The 18670-nt window shown below is 36.3% G+C and overlaps 1 protein-coding gene across 1 annotated transcript in view; it reads right to left on the bottom strand.

Annotated features, from left to right (window-relative positions):
* Nucleotides 1-944: 944 nt before the first annotated feature.
* Nucleotides 945-18670, bottom strand: part of ZNF148 (zinc finger protein 148) — a 36963-nt gene continuing 19237 nt past the window's right edge. The window contains exons 2-7 of the mRNA XM_050900425.1: nt 15412-15757; nt 14074-14199; nt 10903-11026; nt 10155-10238; nt 4127-4245; nt 945-3791 (exon numbers count right to left, since the gene is read on the bottom strand). Of these exons, the coding sequence (XP_050756382.1) occupies nt 2199-3791; nt 4127-4245; nt 10155-10238; nt 10903-11026; nt 14074-14199; nt 15412-15741 (2376 nt within the window). The 5' untranslated portion in view covers nt 15742-15757 and the 3' untranslated portion in view covers nt 945-2198. The remainder of the gene's footprint in view (nt 3792-4126; nt 4246-10154; nt 10239-10902; nt 11027-14073; nt 14200-15411; nt 15758-18670) is intronic.

Raw genomic sequence — 18670 nt, forward strand, 5'->3', positions numbered from 1 at the left:
AAACCAGAGACACATGAATCAGTTTAAAAATACTCTTTCAAAGAAATTTCTTTACATGTATCATTAATAATCTGTAAGGAATTTACTTTTCTCCCTTGACGCTTATTCTTCTTAACTCAGGGCCAAATATTCAGACAAAATTACTGATAAGTCAGGACACTGAAACACCTTCCTATATTATACACAGGGTCAATGAATCAAAACAGAACCTGTCTTCTTATACAAAAGTATTAAGTAAGAAGTTTACATAAATTGTATTTCTTGTCAATATAAGAAGCAAGCTATGGATAACAAATGCACTTTCTCCCTCAACTGTACCAAGTGAAGTTAGTGCTGTAATAGTGCTACCATAAGGGAAAAGAGACAGAGTGAGATCAGCTTCCTAGTAATGAAAATGAAGAAAAATATTGCCACTGCTTTGGGAAGAGGTGAGAACTGTTGTATGTCCTGCTCAAGTCCTTTCTTAAAAGACAGGATATATTTTAGCCCCTTGAGACGCAGTCTTTTCTCCTAGCTGATGGCTTCATCTGAGAGATACCAGCTAGCAATAGTGCTGTAAAAGGATGTATGCGATCCTATTTAAAAAACAACCACCATATACATACCCACCTATATATACACGTGTGTGTGTGTGTGTTTTTCCCTGGTTAATCAGCCTACATTAGGCTTAAACTGCCGTAAACTACCAGACAGTGTCCCTTTAGGGAAGGTGCAATAGAATGAACATACAGTTCAAAAATCTGTAACTTGTTAACTTAAACTACACAATAGTTATGCTACTCAAATCTTACCACCTTAAAAATGCACACAGAACTACTTATCGTACCATACTGTATACTTCAAGACAAAGTACTATTCAAAAAAACATATTCATGGTACAGGGATAAACTTTGTAGTTTATTTATACTGTGAAATGCAACGAAAACGTCTGATCATTCACCTATGCTGGAAAAAGAAATCCTGTTCACTAGCATTATTCAGCAGTTTTGGTTGGTAAAATTGTAATGACTTTCACTAAGCAAACACTGAAAAGATAGGGAATTTGAATGCCCGCTTCTTCAGCTTTCAGGGATACTTCAATAAATTTAACGATCTGATTTGTCAAAATTCTAGACAGAGAATTAAAACAGTTTTTACAGAAGCTAAGAATACCCAACCTGAAGTACGTTGAAAAGAATTATTGGAGCTGTAGGAGATGAAAATGATGCAACCGTATCAAACCTAAAAATCTAAAAACGGTTTTATTTTTTGAGAAATCAAAAACTATCAAGTTGACTAAGTGCTCTATGTTAACCATTATGAGTATGTAGATAAGGTACAATTAAGCTTTTAAATCTGGGAATACACAGTTTGTGTAAGCATTATGCAATTGGGAATGTCATCTACAGAGTATTTTAACTAAAACTTCAAAATCTTGATATCTGCGTATGAAAAAGTCATTAAAAAGTTACATCTAGATTCAGCTGTACAAAGAAATACACATTACTTCAGGAATGAAGTAAAGGCTTTAGCAGTTAGGCATTTTGCTTAAAAAAGTGTTTAAAGTATTTTAAATTAATTACACTTTTAAATAGTAGAGTTAGTCTATCAGAATTCATTTTTTCCTCCAAACACAACTCAAGGTAATGCAAAGAAGAAATAAAGGGCACATGGTCTAAAATTATTTTTGAGAGAGGTGGAAGAAAGATTATTTTTCTAGAAAATGCCATCTTTTAAAGCCGTATTTGCTTGACTTACTTTGAAACTTATTGTTTATTCTGTGTGTTTAGTACATGTTGATTCCCTGCTGAAGAGCAATGACTATCCTGACAAGCTTAGAAATGACAATATGAATAGTATCAGACAATAAACTGTCCTCCCAAAGCATACAAGGAAACCAGTAAGGAAACAATCATGGGGGAAAGTCTTACCTGGGGATTTTGTTTATTTTAAATTTCATAGAAGGTAAAATATTTTCTGGATTCAAACAAGTGAATAATAAACTGCCTTTGATAAGGGCACCAACATCAGGCAGTTCAATGACTGCTGACTAACAAAAAAAAAAAAAAAAGAAAGAAGCAGTTATTGGTCTTGCTAATATCAGCTTACTTTTGTTTTAACATAGCGCTCTTAAAAGCTGTACAGGACTCCATCTTATACAGAGCAACCCCCTTTTGACAAATGTGTTCTAAAGTGCCAGTATTATTTACAAAGATTTCTTAGCCAAAAGTCTGGCCCGTTGTGGCATCAGGTGAAGAAGTCATCCCAGCTCTGCTATCATTTACATTCACCAAGGGAAATTCTGGGAAATCAGCACTTGTCCCTGGTCCCCGAAGGTTCACCTGTCCATTGGCAGTGCTAAACTGAGATGATATTCCAGCTCTTGCCCCATGGTACTGAGCTCTAAAGGGCTGCTCAAAGGAGCTAATTTGATATGCTTGATGAACAGGCTGTGCCTCTGCTTTCTTCTGAGAAGTTACTTGATCCAAGAAGTCCTGTGTAGAGGAGGAAGAAGAATGATTTGCCTCATCACCTGAAAAGGGAAAAGGGTGCTGCGAATCACCAACCATTAGTCCAAAATGAGACTTGTCTGGAGTTGTTCTTAATGGAGAGTTCATTCCCGATCGAAAGCTATTGACGGGTATAGACGTGTAGACCTTCTCCATGGAAGGAAATGCTGGCTGGGTTGTAAGAGTCTGGTTATCAGTCACAAAATTAAGGCTCGGGTTGTTCAAATAGGCATCATTTTGGCTAGTTCTGTCCAAAGCTTGTTGTAAAAACTTTGAATATTCTTGTAACATACTAGCTTTATCTGATGAGGAAGCTTGAGAGCTTGTTCCAACTGTCTCAGATTGGGTGACCTCAGACACTTCAGAAGAATTGATTGATATACTGGAGGTCACCTCAGTGTCAGCCACACTGAAAGATATCTCATGTTGTCCATTAGCCTTATGTGAATAATGATCTAACAGAGTTTGCAGTACCTCATCTGGAATGACATTTTTGTCATGGTTACCTTTAATTTCAACATTCAGTGCCTGTGTGTCTAACATTGAGGCTGTAGCAGTTTCATCAATGACGCTGGCCACAGCTGCCTGTGTTACCGAAGGCTGAGATGCTATGGTACTTACATTCAAGGCATATTCTCTACTGTTATTACTAGCTGCTTGTAGATACCTCTTTTTCTTTAAAAACTGCATTGCATCATCATAATTAGTGCTGCTGTGTACAGGTTTACTGGGCCCTTCCTGTAATGTGTCAACTTGATCAATGTCAGCATTACCTTCAGAGTCCAGTAAACTTTGCTTATCCACAAGATCAAAGGCATACTTTGAAACCTTGTTGTCTTCATATGTAGATAAAGGTGAAATGGTTTGACTTTGCTCAAGTGGCTGTTTCAGACTCCTCTTGCTGTTAACTTTTTTGAGAACGAGCTTAGGTGGGTGTATTTCTCCAGAATTTGCCTCTTCTAAGTGCGTTCCACTGACCGAAGAATGTGGCATCTCAACAGCATATTCCGCTACCATGTATTCATCTTTTACTTTAGTACTAGAAGAGTACAAAGGCAAATAGTCATTTTTGTCCTTCTTCTGTTCTGATTTATCTGTACTTTCCTTATCCCCAGATTTTGTTTTCTCTGTTTTCTGCCTTTTCTTCTTTGGCAAGGAGCTGTCTTTCATAGGCGTAGAGAAACCAGAATCTTCCTCCGATGGCAAAAAGCCAACTTTGGTGGCACTTCTGTTCGGTTTCTTGTCGCGGTTCTCATGGCACATACGTTTATGTTTCAGCACACGATCAGTCCTGGAGAAATACTGCAAAAGATTTTTTTTAGTATTATTATTACAGAAAAATAAATATATTAGCAGAAAGAAAAGAAACCTTTCACTCTAACAAATTTACTTGACAATTCATCCACTTTACCGATTTCTAATGAAGTGTCAAACAACAGTATATAATCAAGAAAAGCAAGCACAGACTCTGCTCTACCTGTGCACCAAGACCACCCACCTTAACAGAAAAAACATTCGTTATATGTTTATTTGTATGCAAATGACTACAACACCTGGATAAAGTCCTATCTGTACTACTTGGGAATTGACTGGTGTTTTCTTTTTCAATTGCAAAAGATTTCACTAAATCATCTTACCTGCAAACAATATTCACACTGGTAAGGCTTCTCTCCACTGTGAGTTCTTTTGTGCCTTTCCATGTGATACTTCTGAATAAACCTCATACCACATTCATCACAACGAAATGGCTTTTCACCTGATAAAAAAACACATAGCAATGTTAATCTAAAAAAATAAATCAATGTTCTTCCATACAATTATCAGGTCAAATACTACATTATTAGAAATAATAAAGAAGAGGATTTAGTCTGTTGCTATTGAAAAACAACATAGGGCTTGCTCACATCACTATTTTCCCAGTACTCAGTAGCTGATGCTTCAAAATTATTTTAAGCTTTTACACTAAAAAAAACCCACTACTTTTAAAACTAAATTCTTACCCCCTCTTTCTAATGTAGATGCAGATATCTGTCTTAAACCTAACAAATGAAGAACTGCAAAGATAGCCTTCCTGAACTGCTGCTACATAATATCTTCTTTAGGGCAGACGATTGTATAAAAATACCTCAATTCTCTCACCAACTCATTAACTCAAACCCACCGCTTCTAAAAAGATTTATGCATTTCCAAGCTTTTAATTTAACATTTTTGTAGGGTGGTCTGTATTTTCCTCATTTTTCCCTTATCTGTACGTAGAATTGAAATAACTGCTCTGAAAAAAAATCCTACTATTTTGGTTGGAACCCAAATTTATTTATTTTTTAAAATTAATTAATTAAAAAATATTTTATTTTAAAAATTAAGCTGAAAACAAGAAAACTCTGTAGCTGAACTGGTGTTTGCATACTTACAGGTTTTTCTGTTTGGTTGTTTTGTTTGGTTGGTTTGGTTTTGGTTTTTTTTTTTTTTACTTTCATGAAATATTCATTCAGACAATAGTCATTGCCCTGAATTCATCTTCAGTTCTCCCCTTATTTTTCCTCCCAAAGAAGCCCTGCAATGATCCTTTCAGAACATGGAGTAACTCTATTTTTATTTCTTTTAGCTTTTGCCTTACATCTTCCCTCTGATATTTTTATTTTCTAGGTTTCTCTGACAAAACCTAAAAATTCGAAGTGCATTGAAAAGTTAGTTTTGCTTTTACAAAAGTTCACTTATATTTAATAGAACTCACCCTGAACAACAGTAGTCTTTCCTCTTAATATTTACTATGAAATCTTTTGAACAGACATAGAGATCAGGGATTGTCTTGGCAGCATCTGTCAACATCCTCTTTGTTCTGGATACTGTACTGCACTGATTTTTGGGATATAAACCAGCTATCTTTTGTTTCCAGAAATATGCAGACTATTTCTATTTTTCTAAGGTAGTTTTATTCTTAAAAATTACTTTATGAACTGATTTTATTAAATTATTACTAATAATTATTAAAATGTTAATAAATTTTATTTTGTTATTTAAAATATCATTAGAGTGTATATTTTCCATTTAGAATAGAGATGTTTAGCCACATCCTTCTACAAATGGAAATACAGTACCTTAAAATAAGATGCCAGTATTTATAGAAACTAGAATAGAATATATCTATATCACCCACACATTTGTTCCTAGTCAGATTATTAATGCCCAGAGTTTCAACCTTAATTCCAAGCAATTTCTAAATCTCTCTCTTTGTAAGCCTATGCCCTATTTCCAATTATTAATTCTTACCTCTCCATGTGGCTTCTCAGCCAATCCCTTTCTTGGATGAAATTATTCCAATTTATTCTCTCCTAAATCAAATTATCTCCTCTCCTAAGATCTCTCAGCTTCCATCGGTTCTTTTCCTACAGGCTCACAACCTCAGCATCCTAACTCTTCTTTCACATTTAATCAGAGACTAACTTTTACCATTTCTTGCCTATTAATAATCACCATAAAATTTTGCTTTTTTCAGCAGCCTTTATAAATTATAACGCCTATCATGTAATCCTCTCTCGTACTGTCTATAAGCAAATCCTCCTCTCTGGCCTATTTCTTAACTTTCAAACTCCAATTTCATTCTTCATGTTCTCTTTATTCATTAGGCACCCTTACTACTATGGTGTTTTACTTGCACCAAGCCTGTTGAGACTTTCTGAATCAAATTACAATCCTTGTCTTCACTTTTAAAGATGATGAGGTAAGATGTTTAGGTCTCATTGTTCTTGTTTAATACACAGGAACTCTTCCATTCCCAAAGACAACTACTTAATCCTTGTTACTTACTGTTTTCTTTCCCTTTGCTTCACTATTCTACTTTGTGTTTCTTTTAAATTGCCCCTTCAAACAACTCTCCTTACGTTGTCTGGAAGTTTGCTTTCACACTATCTTAGACTTTTTTTAGAGAAAGGAGCAGCTGTTTGGGATGAAAACTATCCTGAGCCTTACAGAAGCCAAACCAAGTCAGAGAAGGAAGACAGCTCAGTCTTGTTCTAGCTTTGAACGGCCCTCTAAAGAGCTATCCTGCTATCCCAGCAAATGCAGAACACATCATTAATACACTTACCTTCAGCCTTACACCCATTTCTGTAAATGAATGGTCAGAGAGTTCCTTAACATTTGGCTACTCAAGCTGGCTATTTGCTGGCAGAAGACTCTCCCATCTACCTATTCCCGTTTCAAGGCTCAAATAGGGCCAAACAGGGGTTCTGAGGTTTTTCATTGTGGAGTATTACCACCACCAGCTATTTTGGAGACTTTGAGAGTACATACGAAGGCACTGCTGGCCATGCCTCAACAGGAAGAAAAGTGTGGGGACACTGCCCTTGAATTACTCAGCACAACACAGAAAATAATATTTTTCAGTAGAATTCCAGAACACTCTGGAAGTAAGATTAAGACACATTTTGTGAAACTGATACCATACTTAATTTTTGCTTTAATCTTCGTAAGGAAGATAATGTTAGACAAAGATTAAAAATTAACATGAAGATATGCTTCCTATAATAATTTCTTCCTAGCAGAAGCCTGAAACTTCAGATGCCTTCTGCAATTTCGCTGTACTTTTCAAACAGGATCTATCACAAATGGAGGAGATCATTAATAACAACCTTTTGCTAATGTAGGGACAATCCAGGACATATTTTTCTGAAACATCTTGGTGAGTGGGAAAGAATCAGATGTAGAAAAAAAAAGTCAAAATTTAAAAACACAATACAGTAATTATATGCATTATTTACAAAAACAGCCTATGTTTTGTGTCTACGTTGGAAATCTATTAAAACTGAGCAATAGAACTATTTACAAAGTGTAGTACAAATGCTATGTGTATAAAGGCTGTAACAATTATAAATCCCCAGGCATTTTAAAATCTAAACAGACAAAATACAAATTATAAAATACCAAAGAAGGCAATAAAAAAGCAGCATGACTGAATAATAAGGCGCTTGAATTGTTAGCCCCAATGTTGCTTTATTTTTTTTAAAATGTAATCTCATTTTTTGTGTTTAAAATGGAAAGTAGGGTGGGTTACAGGATTAGGACACATGAATGCATGAAACATCTCTAAGCAAAAGCAAGCAGACGTATTTGAAAAAAAACATTCAGCATCTTCGTGAGCCTAGGAAACTCAAAATATGAAAATATTTGTGTACCAATGACTCTTCCCTCTCTTACAACTGAAATGGTGACTTTCTGTATCATTAGTGACAAGTTTAGCAGCAGGGTTCTAGCACTGCTGCCCTCCTCTACATACAATTATTTCTAGTAAGTGAATTTTGTATTAATGCAATGTCTGCTTTTAGATGCAACTATTTAATTATTTACACAGAATAAGGCTGTTCATTGATTGCTTCCTAACTCCCTCATAACATTTCATTTGAAGGAGTCGTTCAGAGAACCGAATTCAAATCACACTGGAACTAGCTGGAGCACCCGTAAATTCAGGGCTTGTAACAGGCATAAAACGGGGCTTCTAAGTGTTACCACTGTCTTCGATTGGGTGAAAATAAACTGGAAAATTTGATAAACATCTTTAAAAGAGTAAGAAACATCCTGTTCTTCATCAGTGTTTTGAACACTGTACAAAAGCGGTCATTCAGAGAGATAAAAATGCAAAATAAAAAGAAAAAATACAGTATTGAATTTATAAGGAATATTTCTTAAGAGTATGAATAATACAAAGAGAGCTTTCCTTTACTTCCATCAAAGTGAAACACAGACCCACTGCTCACCTTCTGGTGAGAGAAGCAAGCTGAAAATTCAGTTTTTCTGGATGGGTTCAATTATGCAGTCCTGAACAACAGAGTAACACTACACAAACAGCTAAGGCCCAGCAGTGAATATTGTCATATAGAAGTGAAAGCACAGACAGGTATGTAGAATGCCAATTAGCTAGACTATAACTGGGCCAAGTCAAAAATTAAGCACTAGTCAAATACTTGCTAACTAAACAGACTTCAAAAAAGCTTTTTCCACTCCTGGAAGCTGGGTCTTATGTGTTTTCTCCTGACCATCTACTAGTTGTCACCCAGGAAAACACCCATAATTCAACAATTTAAACACAAGCACCATCTTTTGAGAAATTTTCTGAGAAACAACCAAACTATACCTCAGAATGCTGAGGAAAGGAGGAAAACGTAGTTATCTAAAAAAGTCAGATACCAATGTGGTTAATTTGTTAAATGGCACCTTTTTCTCTGCTAAACAAAGACTAGTATATGTAAGAGCTGGCAAAAAAACCTGCAACCCCCCCCCACCACCACCACCACCACACCCTCCCTCCAAAGCTTACAATCAACACAGAATTCTCAGAGCTAGAAGTTGAGTTTAAAAAGATAATTAAATCCATTTATAAAATATTTGCAGTCAATTGCCCAGACTCTCATTTTGAAAGTCATGTACAGGGAATAATCCTCATTTAAAAAAAAAAAAAAAACTGAAAAATGTGAAGACTGCACTTAAATTTTTGCCTTTTTGGGGGGGTGGGGGGTGGGAAGATAGATGGGAGAGTGAATGAGCATTCTTTTCAAGAATAGTATCTACACAAAGTGGAGGCAGCATGGTTCACCAATTCAGAGCCAGGGGAAAGACTAGAAGCAGAACAAAGACACTGGACAGAAGAATGGAGGACTCTTCTGTGGCTGACTAGCTGAAGGAAACCTACTTAGTCTGGACTCATGGCAACCTAGGATACAAAAATCCCATGAACAACAGGGCATTTGTGCATGTAACTCCCTGTACACTGCTCTGAAAATTCATTTTGCAGAGTTTTTTCTCCCTCTCAACTCTTACACATGCACACACTGCACTGCGTGTTAGTAGCTTTCATATCCATTTAAATGCTACAGCCAAGAAACACTGTGCACATTCACCAGCTCTGCTTTTCTGAAAAAGAGGCTGAGAAATTGGCATCTAGTCCAAAGGGACCATATTACAAAATATTTAAAGAGGGATTGAAAGGCCATGCACCAAAATGCCAAAAACCCAATGAAGCCAAACCTGTTAAAGAATGTGGTTTTGTGCGGTGCAAGAAGATAAAAAAATAAACATGTATAAACTTTAACTCTCTTTGGCTTAAAACTTCAGGCCTTATTTGACCTATATTGCATATTTTTAAACTAAGGCTCTTATTTTTAGAACAGTTCTGAATTAAACCTTTCAAAAAAAAGAAAAAGTGAAAAGTAAAGCTGATACTAATACCTTTGGGGTTAGGCATTTTGGCCATTTTAGTCCTGGCACTTTTCCATCAAATTCCAAAATCAATCAATCAATCAATCAATCTACTGAAATGCAATTTGGAAGTCCCCATTGTCTGAATTAACTTGATACAACAAAAGATAGAACTGCTTAACAAACCTTGACTTTTATGAATGCACAAACTCCAGGATTTGCTACTCTGGGGTTATTTATAGAATACTACTTTCAGATTTGCTTACTAGAGTTTATACTCACTTTACAGCCAAAGAAAAGTGGAGCAAGTTGAAAGCACAAAACTAATTTATTTTTAAAAGTTTTATAACATCTGTTAAGTTAAAACAAACTACAACAGGGTTTTAGGCTGCATACTTATTACCAGAAACCTTGCCTGAGTGGGGAAACAGTTTTTAAGCACGCCAGTAAAGATACTCAAGGCACTATACTCACCAGTGTGAATCTTCTCATGCCTCTGTAGCAGGTACTTCTGTATGAAACGCATGTCGCACTGACTGCACTGAAATGGTTTTTCACCTTGAACAATATAATTCCACATCCATAAGTTAATAACTACACACTGTTGTTTCTGATAACTACTTTTGAGGAATATTAAAATGTCTATTAAAAAACCAGCATCTGAGCGAATTCCAAAAATACTCTAATACCAAAAAACATTAGCCTTACTAAGTATATGAACTGCAGAATTCTTTCCATGATCCTAAGAGTCACATTAAGACTAGCACGGAAGAGTGATCTGAAATGGCTGTAATTTCCTCATGAACAAGATCAATCATGATGCTGGCATAAGACTGCATTCAGGATACTGGCAAGCTATTATAATGGTAAGTACCTTTTTCACTTCTCCGAACCAGAGAGATACCTCATCAGGCAAATAAGCAGCCGGAGCACATTTTACAAAGGGGTCAATTTTGGCACTTAGGCTACAAGTCAACCCATTACTTTCTGATAAAGAAAGAAAAGAAACCTTGTAAACAGTTAGGTCTTCAGTTTATTAAACATATGTTGATTTTTTTTTTTCTGGTATTCTTTTGACACTTTGGTGCATGGAATCTCTAAGCTTAGATGCCAAGTTAGCTACACTCTTAAAACTGAAATTCGCATAGAGCTGAAAACATTTTTAACATAAGTAAACAACTCTTTATATAGTAGAAAAGACAAATTTGAAGTCAAGCAGTACCTGTATGAATGAAGACATGTCTCTGTAAATGGTAGTTGGTTCTAAAGGCAGCATTGCAATGCTCACAAACATGAGATTTGTGGGTTTTCAGACCAAGTGATCCATCCTCATTTATTGTAAGGATCTATTTTAAAAAGAGTAAAATTTGTTCTCACACTACCCTCTAAAGATGTCTTATTAACTACAAAAAAAAAAACCATTAATTTTTTTGATGCAGAAAATTTAAATATTTCAGGTAAAACAATGCTAATTTCTACAAAGCTATGTGTTAGACTTTTAGTATACATTTCCAATTGCAGTCCAATCCAACTTGTGTCTCGTAGTGTATTAAGAGATATTTCAACAGGACGGAGACAAAAGCAGCTCATGGAAAATCAGCTTAGAGCTCCCCTATTCACAGCTGAGTCACTTTATATGCTACTGTTTACTTTGTCCGTCTGTTGGAAAGGATGCAAAGTAACCAAACCACCTCTGGGCACTGAACCATGGATAATCATATTTTAAAGCAAAAGTGAAAATTTATATTCTTTTTTCAAATCACAACTGTAAATGTTTGCTAAAAGGCATTAAAACTTATCCAGGATAGTCATACAACTTATCTACATCTACATAATACCAATAGTCTCAGAGGCAAAATTATATTTTAAAAACCAAAACCCCAAAGCCAGACAACCAAGAAAATAGTATTATTCTTCTCCCCTTTCAGGTTTTTCACTCAATAAAGTATTGCTCTCTCAATATACATATTAGAGCATCTCCTTGACGAATTCAACTTGCCAGACTCAATTGCTTTGCTGTCAAACAAAGCCGCTATTTTCATATAAAGTTGAAAAAACTTAAATTAAAAAAATTGCACCATATCTATCTTATTCAATAAAGCTTATCACAGGTTTTCTCTAATTTGTCAAAAAGAAAAAAACCAAAACCCAAACTCTCTACTATCTCTGGCAAGAGAATAAGAAAACCAGTAAAATTACATTTCCAAAAGTCTTACTTAACTGGAGACAGAACTATAAAGAAGAGCTTAGGTAACCTTAAATAAAACAGTTTAGTCCCTTGTTATTAACCAAAAATAAAAGTCTGCTGGGGAAACACATCTGCAATTTGGTTAGCTACGATGTTTTAGGTTTTATGATAATGACAGTGATGAGAAAGAGAGAGTCAATAACTGAAATAGTATCTCTGCAATAGTAGCAAATACTGTAGGATCTACTTAAACAATTTTTAATTCTGCTGCATGAAAACTCAGCAAGAGTGAAAGTCTCGAGCTAACAAATTCTTGTGCATTCACTCTGAAGGACAAGCACATTCATACGTTTGTAAGATTGGTATGTTACAGCTCCAGTAAGTCACAGATAGAGACAATTATGAAAACTGTTCTGTAACAACATACAGCTAATGAAACACTGACTGGTTATTTAAAATAAATTTAAATACACGTTATGAAATGCTTTTCATATATTATATTGAAATTTTAAAATAATTGTGCAGAAAATACACTTAATTTCACGGTTATCCTAAACCTGGGCTCTTCTACTGCATCCATTCATTGTACCACCTCTTAAATGAAGAAAGTTAACTTTGTCAGTGCAGTTTTCCTAAGAAAAGCAACAAAAAAGCTTGTGCGTGTGTGTGTGTGCATGCGTGTGTGTATGCATGTGCACATGTGTTTGTGTGCATGGAAGAGGGAAAAGTAGACAGGATTCATAAAAGCTAATGACTTTTTATTTATATGATGACTACATTAATATAAAATAAAATTTAAAATGTTTCAGTATGTTAATTGACTTCCATTCATAAAAGTCCCAGCTGCTGTTTGGATGGAAAATCAACCCCATTACTCTGGGAATACTAACTTAAACTGCAGTAGACTTTCACCTATGTCAGTCCTTCAGCTTCTTTCTGCCTTTCTACTCTGACAAGTTTGAAAAAAGGGAAAGAGAGACTGTAAAAGAACCTGTTTAACAATTCTCCTCATCATTTTTCAATCTTTTGTCATCTCCAAAGACTAACACTGACAGACTGGGAGATAAAAAGGAAGCATGCAAGTACATGTCTGTAGAAAGAGGGACACATGCCTCTCCTACCTTGCCATGTTTCCATGGAAGTGATCTGTGGATGTACCAACCTAGATCTCCTTTTTCTATCAAAGGGAGAAGTATCTTGATGCACAGGATTTGGAACTTGCTTCCACACCCAATCCAAAACAATTTCTCAACTTTCCAAGAATACTATAGGTGCAACCTAATTTGACAGTGCTTTGAGGAGGACGGAGAGGTCCCACTCCCACGCCAACAAAAAGGAGGGTTTGGAGTTTTTCTTGGTGTTAGGGTGAGTTTTCCTTCAATGTATACACAGTCTGGGCTGATTTCAGAGTAGGCTTATTTTAATGCTGCTGTGTGATAATATATAACTGATTTTTGCCTATCAGAGCAGCCTGTATATGTTCCGTTTTAAGTCCAAAGATAAATACTGATTTGGGGAATTACTAGAAGATATAACACCGCTACCTCATGAGGTGAAATGATTCTGGTTTTATCTGAAGTGCGTCTCAATAGAAGAAAATTGTTTTCAGACATACAGGGATACATACTCTTCATGAATGGATCTACAAAACAAATTTTGAAGTAACAAACCAGCAGCTATGGTAAGAATCTTTTGATATAAATAAATACATATATGAAGATGATTATGACCACAGGAATATTCCCTACCGGTAAATTATTTTATATATATTAGTAAACTTTTTAGAATTTTCAAAACTACCATTTTAGATTTCTTTTTAAAAACTTTTCACTACTATGCATGAAGCATATAAAATTATCAGGCTCACAGAAAAGCACAACTATTATTAGATAGATACAGAGTAATGATTTATAAATTGTCTACAAAGCTACTGACTCATAATTTAAAAAAAAATATTTGGAGAGAGAACTGCCTGGAGAGACAGATGTTAAAATATGTCAAGGGTTCATGTTGCTAAAAAGAGTTCAAAGAAAAACACTGTTATATCAGGTTTTGTTTTGGGTCTCTGGTGAACTTCAGAACTGCATCTTTACTGAGCAAACAAACAATTTCCAGCCTAACTACTTCAAATGCTAATGAAATTAGTCATAGTCAACCAAATCTTCAGGTTCTTTTAATCTTGGTTTTGCCAAATCAACGTCTTACTTTTGCTGGTGAACGCTGTTTTCTTTTCTTCTTTTTCTGCAAATCTACTGGCTCTCGTATTTGTTTTTTGTCTCGTTTCTGTTGTTCAGATGCATCAGTAAAGGTAATTTCTTGCTTTACACTGATCTGTTAAGATACCAAGTGCCAGTTTCAGGTAAGGTTCTCACTACAGAAAAGCAATTTTTCAATTTTAGAAGATGACAAACTGCTGAAACAGAAAACCTTTTTCTAAGGGAATTATCTTGTGGCTTCATTCTTTCAGAAATTTAAGTGAAAGGAATAATAAGTATCTTAAATAAAAAGGGCATAGTTAATTTCTACAGTGACATTTTGATGTATCCTTTCATTCACCTCCCAAGGTCTTTTTTCCTTCTGACCTGTGGTGATTTTGAGATCAGTTCTTATATTAAAATCACTTCCATCTGTAAAACCATTCAGTTTTTCATACCTATTTTACTTTAGTCCGTGTTGTCAATGCAAGATTTAACGGAATAGTTTATTATATATTTAAGACAGAAGTATTTTTTAAGAAAAAAAGAACAGTACTAATGAAGTTTTTTTCCAAAAAATATTTCTTGATCTAATGTAAACTTTAATAAAGAGCATGATACTCTTACATTTTTTCTAACACCTGAACCACCTGATCTACAGCTAACAGAGTAGTGTTTTAACAATGCTACCTTTCTGAAGATTATTCTTCGTGTATAAGGCTATCTACTTTTAAAGTCCTGGTAATTATCCTTTATGTTTGAAGGGTAACAGTGATGATGTGCTGCATTACAGACAGATGCTCTGTTTTCAAAAGGAAGTCATCTATATTCTCTCTGGGAAAGCTGAGGTACACCTTCTATTAGGTATCGAGGAGGGGCATATTTATGGTCATGTATGAAGTGTCACAGTCCAACCTGCAGTGTGAATGCAATTGCTAAGCGTCCACATACTTCGAAAACATACAAGATGCTTCCTAAAGCAAAAGAAACTAAATAGTACTATGAACAGCATAAACAGTATGCACCTTTTAATAACGCTATTTATTCTGGTTTGTAGTTACCCTTGAACATTAAATATATTTAAAAGAGCACATTTTAACGCGTTAATTCTATGGTAACAGCCTGCTTATAAAATATTTATAAAACAGATACTTAAAGATTATACTTAATTGGCAAAATTTATCCACAGCCAGAGGCAAATGACATTTTCATAAATAGCATCCATTCATAAATATTTTGATAATCAAAATCCAAACAAGCAATTAATAGATTCTTGCCAGAGTAGGATTAGACTACCAGATCAAGCTTCCTAGTAATTTCTCCAATATTTCACAAAGAAATTGCTTACAGGGACATTAACAGCATACTGCAGCCCTTGAGGAAGTCTATCTTGTGTATCCATGTCATCATCATTTTTTACCGTCTCCTCATGGACCATGAGTTCATCATGTGAAATCATCTCTTGCTGTCGAAGTTCACTTTCCTGTAACACTTCATCTGTTGCAAGAATTTCTTGGTGCGCCATAGTCCGATCTTGAAGCACTGCCTCTTGCCGTTCTCCCGATACTCCAGACTGGTCAGATACTGCACCCATCCCTACCATAGCCCTGGAGGACTGCATTTGGTCTATGCCACCACATTTAAGAAATAATCCTCCCAGCTTGTCTTCAATGTTCATTCTTAAGTGCAATAACCTACAAAGAAAGTTTTAATAGTAAACATCTACAATTGGTGCTCTTGCTTAAAATTTTTTACTTAAAAACATTTTATAAGAACTCAGTCAGTACTCAACATACACACATGCACTCCTGATATCCGAATACAAATGAAAAGTTGGATATCTTGATTCAACATGAAAAGATTCTCCTTTCACACACATGCATGTGTACACAATTGAACACTTTCAAATAAAAAGTTTCAAATCAACGTGCCTTCTCATTACTGGCAAAATTCTGGTAATTAAATGATAGCTAATTCTGCCTTCTCATTCCTTAGAAAACTGTTTTTTTTCCGCGTGCCCTTTTTACTCTGTTCCCTTTTTCCATTTTGACTGTCTTTTACAAATGCCTCTTTCATATTGGTCCTGTTCTCCCTACTTCCTTGTCCTTTAAGTGCCCTTTCACTGCTGCTACCCCAGGGCATGCTGTAGCTGCTGGAACATCTTAATATCCACAAGTGAGAGAAAACTGGGCTGCATCAAAAGAAGCATGGCTAGCAGGTCGAGGGAGGTGATTCTGCCCTTCTACTCCGCTCTGGTGAGACCTCACCTGGAGTACTGCGTCCAGCTCTGCAGTCCTCAGCACAGGAAAGACATGGACCTGTTGGAGAGGGTCCAGAGGAGGGCCACAAAAATGATCAGAGGGATAGAACACCTCTCCTATGAGGACAGGCTGAGAGAGCTGGGGTTGTTCAGCCTGGAGAAGAGAAGGCTCCAGGGAGACCTTATTGCAGCCTTTCAATACTTAAAGGGGGCTTATAAGAAAGACAGGGACAAACTTTTTAGTAGGGCCTGTAGCGATAGGACGAGGGGTAATGGTTTTAAACTAAAAGAGGGTAGATTTAGACTAGAGATAAGGAAGAAATTTTTTACAGTGAGGGTGGTGAAACACTGGAACAGGGTGCCCAGAGAGGTGGTAGACACCCCATCCCTGGAAACATTCAAGGTCAGGCTGGATGGGGCTCTGAGCAACCTCATCTAGTTGAGGATGTCCCTGTTCATTGCAGGGGGGTTGGACTAGATGACCTTTAAAGGTCCCTTCCAACCCAAACTATTCTATGATTCTATGAAAAAGCACCTTTCTGGCTAAAGGTATATGTCAAATAAAGACTATAGAGAGGTCCAATCTGTTTACAAAAAAAGGCATTCACTTTCACACCCACTAAGCAGGAGCATTAGTCAGGAAATATGAATTCCAGTCATGAATAGCAATACCATTACATTGACTTATGGTACACAGACAGATATAAAATCATAATATTCCAACAAGTGTCATGACATTATTAATTGTTTTTTAACATAGAGCAGTAGGCTTTTGCAAAGCTGGAAGTGGCAGCATCTTCTTATTCTACTTATATATGCAAGACAGTCCTAAGACTCTTCTTCTCCTTGGCGTACTGGATGTGCAGTCCCAGCAGTCAGCCTCCTTCACCCTATTCCCCAGGCCCGTAACTCCTACCCATTCCACAGTGCTCTGGTCTGCTCCTTCAGACAGACAGATAGACATCCTTCCTCCATCCCTCTATCTTCCCACAGCTGGATGTCATAGGCTATACAAAGGCTACAGCAGACACAGGGATGGGAGCAGAGGCACAGCAGAGTTGAACGACACACAGCAGGCCTAGTCAAAGCACAAAATGGGTATCTTGGGGAGTATTACGATAGCATCAGCACCTTTGATTTTGATGCATTCAGAATTATGATATAGATGTGATGTTGGTATATTGCTAGTCATCAGCTTCAAATTCTGTCTCCCTAAGAGTGCAGCATGGTGAAAGGCTCCATCTCCATTCACGTTTTAAGTCAGAGACTACGCTTCTTTCCCTGCAGCTCTTGATGACAGCTCATAACCAAAGAAATCAAGTGTCTCTGCCTAGAATTGGCAGGGCCATCACCCTGCAGAAATGCACCACTGTAACCCCCTGCCAACATGCAGAAAGACTGGATCAAACAAATGTACATGAAATGTTTAAATTTCAGTTTTCAGTTTGATCTGTTTGACCACTTTCCAAATAATTTTCTTCACCAGGAAAATGTTTTGAAAATTCTCGATGTATCTTAAACATTTGTGAAGATTTGTTTATACCAAACTACACTGAGTTTACAAAATAAATAGTGGTCTTTCTTCAGGTGAGATCCTAGAGTACTTGGTAGGAATGCAAGCCACCAGCAGAACCAGCTGAAAAAGCCCTCAAAGTTCTCCTACATTATACTTTGTTTCAAATACTACTATTAGTTCTTAACCTTCTGAAAGTAAAATTCACTCAATTTCTTAGAAAAAAAAAGAAACAAACCAACCCACCACACACCCCAACAAATAAAAAAAAAGCCCATTAACACCTACTAGTAGCAACTCATGTCGTATAACTCAAAAGTGAAAAAACATTTGTCCCTATTCTCTGTTGTGAGAGGTTCTAAATTTCTGAATATATCATAGAAAGGCTGACAGACAGGATGGTCTGACTTCTCTGAGTTTCAAATATTTAAGAGGCACGCCAAAGAAAGAAGCTTTTCAGTCAATTAGATTTTTTTTAGTAAGCCTTCCTCTGCTGGAAGTCAGGAGAAGAGAGTCACCAAGCTAAATCTGTTTATATATGACAATGTCATCAAAATTTTTAATATTCTTCCTATGTAAAAAGCACATTCTAGGGACCAAAAAAGCCTGTGACAGGATGTGTTGGGTTTGTGTAGCAGGGGAGGGGCTACAGGGGCGGCTCCTGTGAGAAGCTGCTAGAAGCTTCCCCCGCTCCAATTCGGACCCTCTTCTGGCCAAGGCCGAGCCCATCAGCAAAGGTGGTAGTGCCTCTGTGATAGCATATTTAAGAAGGGGAAACGACTGCTGAGAGTGGAAGAGGAGCTACAGTGAAGAGAAGAAGGGCTACAGTGAAGA

The sequence above is a fragment of the Gymnogyps californianus genome, chromosome 7 (genome assembly GCF_018139145.2).
Source record: "Gymnogyps californianus isolate 813 chromosome 7, ASM1813914v2, whole genome shotgun sequence".
Taxonomy (NCBI): Eukaryota; Metazoa; Chordata; class Aves; order Accipitriformes; family Cathartidae; genus Gymnogyps; species Gymnogyps californianus.